Source organism: Dysidea avara, chromosome 4 (genome assembly GCF_963678975.1).
Source record: "Dysidea avara chromosome 4, odDysAvar1.4, whole genome shotgun sequence".
Classification (NCBI taxonomy): Eukaryota; Metazoa; Porifera; class Demospongiae; order Dictyoceratida; family Dysideidae; genus Dysidea; species Dysidea avara.
Window position 1 is genome coordinate 22,350,666 of NC_089275.1, and position 4,656 is coordinate 22,355,321.

General features: G+C 35.8%; 1 protein-coding gene across 1 annotated transcript; it reads right to left on the minus strand.

The window, feature by feature from the left end:
• Nucleotides 1-1,362: 1,362 nt before the first annotated feature.
• Nucleotides 1,363-3,460, minus strand: LOC136254484 (uncharacterized). The gene is made up of 2 exons (XM_066047184.1): nt 3,359-3,460; nt 1,363-2,667 (listed from the first exon to the last, which is right to left on the minus strand). The coding sequence occupies exon 2, from the start codon at nt 2,611-2,613 to the stop codon at nt 1,519-1,521; it is 1,095 nt and encodes a 364-aa protein (XP_065903256.1). The 5' UTR covers nt 2,614-2,667; nt 3,359-3,460; the 3' UTR covers nt 1,363-1,518.
• Nucleotides 3,461-4,656: the final 1,196 nt, after the last annotated feature.

The following is a 4,656-nucleotide window of genomic DNA, read 5'->3' on the forward strand; positions in this document are numbered from 1 at the left end:
TATGGTAAAGCGGCAAAGAGTACAGAGCATTTTTATTGCTACTTTAGAATGAGTTTTACAAGCAATTATGAGAAAAGCTAACGAAAAAGCATCATCTACCACACACTTGTAGGAATCTAAATCCTTTTGACTGTAAAAAGAATGTATAATATATTATATGCACAAAAGTTACCGAGACATTTTTGCATAGCTTATTTGCTTAGGCATATATTGCAGAATCTTGTGGACGTACAGTTATTTCCACTTTAAACTCAATTTTTTAAACATGTGATGACCTAAGCTGATTGGACAAAATTTTATTCAGCAGTTCATGAGAAGCAGTGCAAAAGTGTGTGAAGTGGTAAGGAGTTCCTATAAGTAGTTAGTATGTTGTAACTTTAAATGTAATTTGTGCCTATGGCTGTTGGTGTAAGTTATCAACAGATCCTTGGCTTTACTACAAAGCAAATATTATATAGTATGCCAGTTATACCAAAGGAACAAGTACTTTGCTGGATGTATACACATGAGCTCTAGCCCAAGGACCACAGGGCTGAGGGTGAGTGTAGGCGAAGCACAGGTGCCATTTGGGTGACTCGCCTGCCAGTGCATGCCAGGTGTCTAGTAATCAAAACAACAATATGTAATAGCAAGAGTTCATGATATTTGTATAGGGGAAAGTGTCTAACTGGAGTACATAAAGCAAAGGCACAGCTGAAAGTAACACCTCGGGCTGAGAAGAAAGGCTTGACCTTATCAATGCCAATCATCAGCTATCAGTCATCATTAGAAGCATTAAGCAGGGTAGAGGTGTGCATATGAACTTGCAGCAGTGTATTTGTCCAGGCCATACTGGCAGTTAGACAGTGCAGGCTCTCCCTCCCCCATACTACAGCAGTGGTCTGTGCTAAACACAAAACAATAACATGGCCAAAACACTCACATACAGTATATACCATATATATTTTAGTGCACTGTATAGCACTGTATGTAATTTTATAGAATACTGTGAATGCCTGAATGGACTCTGTTAGTTCTAAGGTAATGTGACTTACGTGTTTCCTGGATTCACCCCTGTCATTGCATCACCTTTGATTTCTCATTAGCTGTGTTATAATTATTTATCAAGTGTGAACATATTATAAGTGTATGCATGCAAATAACAGGACAATGTATATGTGCCATATTATAACAATAGGTATAGACTACAGTATATTCTCATGCAATTATACAACCCTCATTTATCTGTACCCTCGTTTGTCAGCAATTGGAAATGATTGTTCTGTTAGAGTATTTTGAGTACAGAGTAAGTTTCATTAGAGTATTTTAATGTGTAGATTGTGGGATTCAGATAACCAAGGGTCCACTGTATAATTATGTATAATATTAGGTGTGATGAAACACAGATGAATTTCACTATCTACATGCAGTTCCTTATATTAACATGTATAATTATGCAATATGGTTAATGTGTGTATCCATTAGTTGCAGTAACCATATATCGTGGGTGCATTATGAGCACCCACAATGTTTTATCATTTATCCACATTTTAATAGGCTGAACAGAATAACACATCTTTCACATATCATAACAGAAGTGCCAATAGTAAAGTGATAGTCTGGAATGAATGCTGCAGCTACTACATAGGATACAATCATGGACAGTACACTTGAAGATACCAAAATTATTAGAATTCTAATCATGTCTTTCATATACTTGTGGCTGTTTGTGCTCTCAGTATAACTCTTATTTCTTATAAGGACAAGGAGTAAAAGTCCAATACAGATCAGTACCACAATTTCAGCAATAAGCACAAAGATCGGCAAAATTATATTAATGCACAGCATGAATGGTGTCACTTCAGAGACAGTTCCTATTGCAGCAATACAATAACCATCATAAGTCAAGTAATTTGCCTCCTGAAATACTACAACCACTCTGCTACTGTTGATAACTACAACTACACAAATTGCCGCAGTCACAGATCTCCAGAAAAACTTCTTTTTGGTTTCCTCAGACAGTAGCGGACTAAGTTTATAGCATCTGTAAAATGTGTACAACATTGCAAGAAACAATTGAAATTCAATGACTATTGCACAGTGACCAAGACTTATAGCCAGAAAAAGAGTGGTGATGCAAACAGCATTGGGAACCTTTAAGATGTATTTCATGAAGGAGTGAATAGTTGTTACAGCACAAAAAATTATCCATACAACAGTTGCTGCCAAAAGTAAACAAAATGGAAGTGAGGAGCACATCTTTTGCTTAACAACAGCAATTAATATTGAAATATGGATGGTGAATGCAACTATCCTAAGAACAGAATTCAGTATTTGCAATAGTGTTCTTGTTTTAGTTTCATTTCTTTGTCTGCATAATTTATCATTGACCTCCAGTAGCTGCAGTGTAGTGGTTGTACAGCCCAGATGATATTGATCATTATGATATGCGATATTCAGTTCATCTCCAGTCTTTGTGATCTTTATTGTACAGTTATCAACATGACAATATTGTGTGGCATCAATAGTACTGATATTGAAGTCATCATAAGGAATTGTACAGTTGATAAAATCCAGTGGACATCCATTAGCTGCAAGGAGTGCTCCAAATAACAAACTTGTTGTCAGGAACATGTTGAAAGTGTGAATGTGGATCAGGGATATGGATATTATGAGGTTTCAATTCAGCTGTTGACATGTGACATACGCAATAGTGTAATCAATATTTTAGTTTACAGTTAGATGATACAATTAAATATTATTACATGCAGAAACAATACCATATTTAGACATTGAGCAAATAAATTTTGGTTTTGCTGACCATGCATACATATATAGTGTCTGTCATGGCTAATATTAACACAGCAGGTGCATCAGTGCTAAATGAATTTGCTTTGTATATGGAACTAAAACTAAACACAACTCAGTAATTTTGTAAACCAGAGATGCAACAAACAACACAACAGCAATATTTAACAATGTTCTCTTAAGTTCTAAACTAATAAAGAAAAACAATGTGTTGCTAGCCCAAGATGAGTCATGCGTAGATATAGTTACATTTATAGTGACTCTAATCCAGTCTATATACAGATCTATCACATCATACTTCAGTCGTTATTCTTTGTTGTTATTGCTAGTGTAACTAGTCAAGCAATTTTTGCTCCAAATTTACACCAGATTTAACCTCAGATGGGTGAATTCTCAAAAAATTTCCTACCCAGTGGGGGCATGCCCCCATGCCAGACTCCCCTAAATGAGAGCATGCTAACGCATGCTCTAGGTTTTGCACAGTGTATGTGCTCAAAACCTCTTAGTTTTAAACAACACACATCATAGTCTGCTGATTTTATTACAGGCATTTTTCTAGCTCGATTTATACCTTGAAAAGTAGACTATCTCATTTGGCACCAGTTTCAGCTAGCTACTACTTTGGCGAAGTTTACTTGTAGGGGATAACAGAACACCTATAAGTAGTTGTATTGAGCTTTCTAAGTAAGGTCAGTGCTGGATTTGCCTATTAATGATGAATGACGTAGTCTATACGTCAGAGAAGCACTTTCTAATTGGGCGCATCGCTGGACGTTTATAGACGGCCTAGAACCACAAGAAGATGGCTGTATTTAGCGTTGATTTAAACCTACATCTTAATGATGAGTTGAAAACTAACGGATTCAACCTACTTCGTAGGGTGAGTGAGTGTATTGTATGTTAAACCCATACATTTGTGCCTAGCTACTGAACCATAGTCAGTATTGCCACACGTAGAACATGTAGAAACGGACGTTAATCCTACCAAATGGGTCGTTAGTCCTCTATTTATACATATTTCATTACCTTCACTACAAAGCGGACATTGTATAGCGCTATTTGAGATGTATTTCCAATCCAACACCGTATGTCAATTTCATTTTTAAGCAGTAGGCCCATGACCTCAAATATCTGGTATTGAGTCAGTATTGCTACATGTAGAACATGTAGAAACGGACGTCAATCCTACCAAATGGGTCGTTAAGACTCTATTTATACATGTTTCATTGCCTTCACTACAAAGCGGACATTGTATAGCGCTATTTGAGACGTATTTCCAATGCAACACTGTATGTCAATTTCATTTTTCAGCAGTAGGCCAATGACCTCTAATTTCTGGTTTTGTTCAGTACACTAAATATAAATAAAATGGAAGTTTCAACTGTACATTGTCACACTGCTTCTAGATATATAGCATTGTTTTGGTGTCAGAGATTGCATATTTTTAATTAGCTACTGCTACACATTATATTGTAATATTTCAATAAGTAACCATACAGTACAAGTATACATGTTAAATACATTTACAATATTTTTTCATATCATCTTTCTTTAGCAACATGCAAAAAATAATACTTCTTTCGCAAGTGCACGCAAAAGTACCAAGTAAAATGCTATACTCTCCAAGCAAATTTACTGCTAAACTGTAAACCACTCCACTTGCCAAACTGACTGATGACAAAATTACGGTAATCTTTAACAAATTACATTTATGACTGCTATTAGCTTGTGTGGTTCTTTGATAAAGTGTGGAGCAAAATACCACTACAAACCGTGAAAATAACTTGAACAATAACTGTACTGGTATATAATGCTATACTAATGTATTGTGTAAAGGGAGTAACCCCCATCATATCAGTATGTGCTATA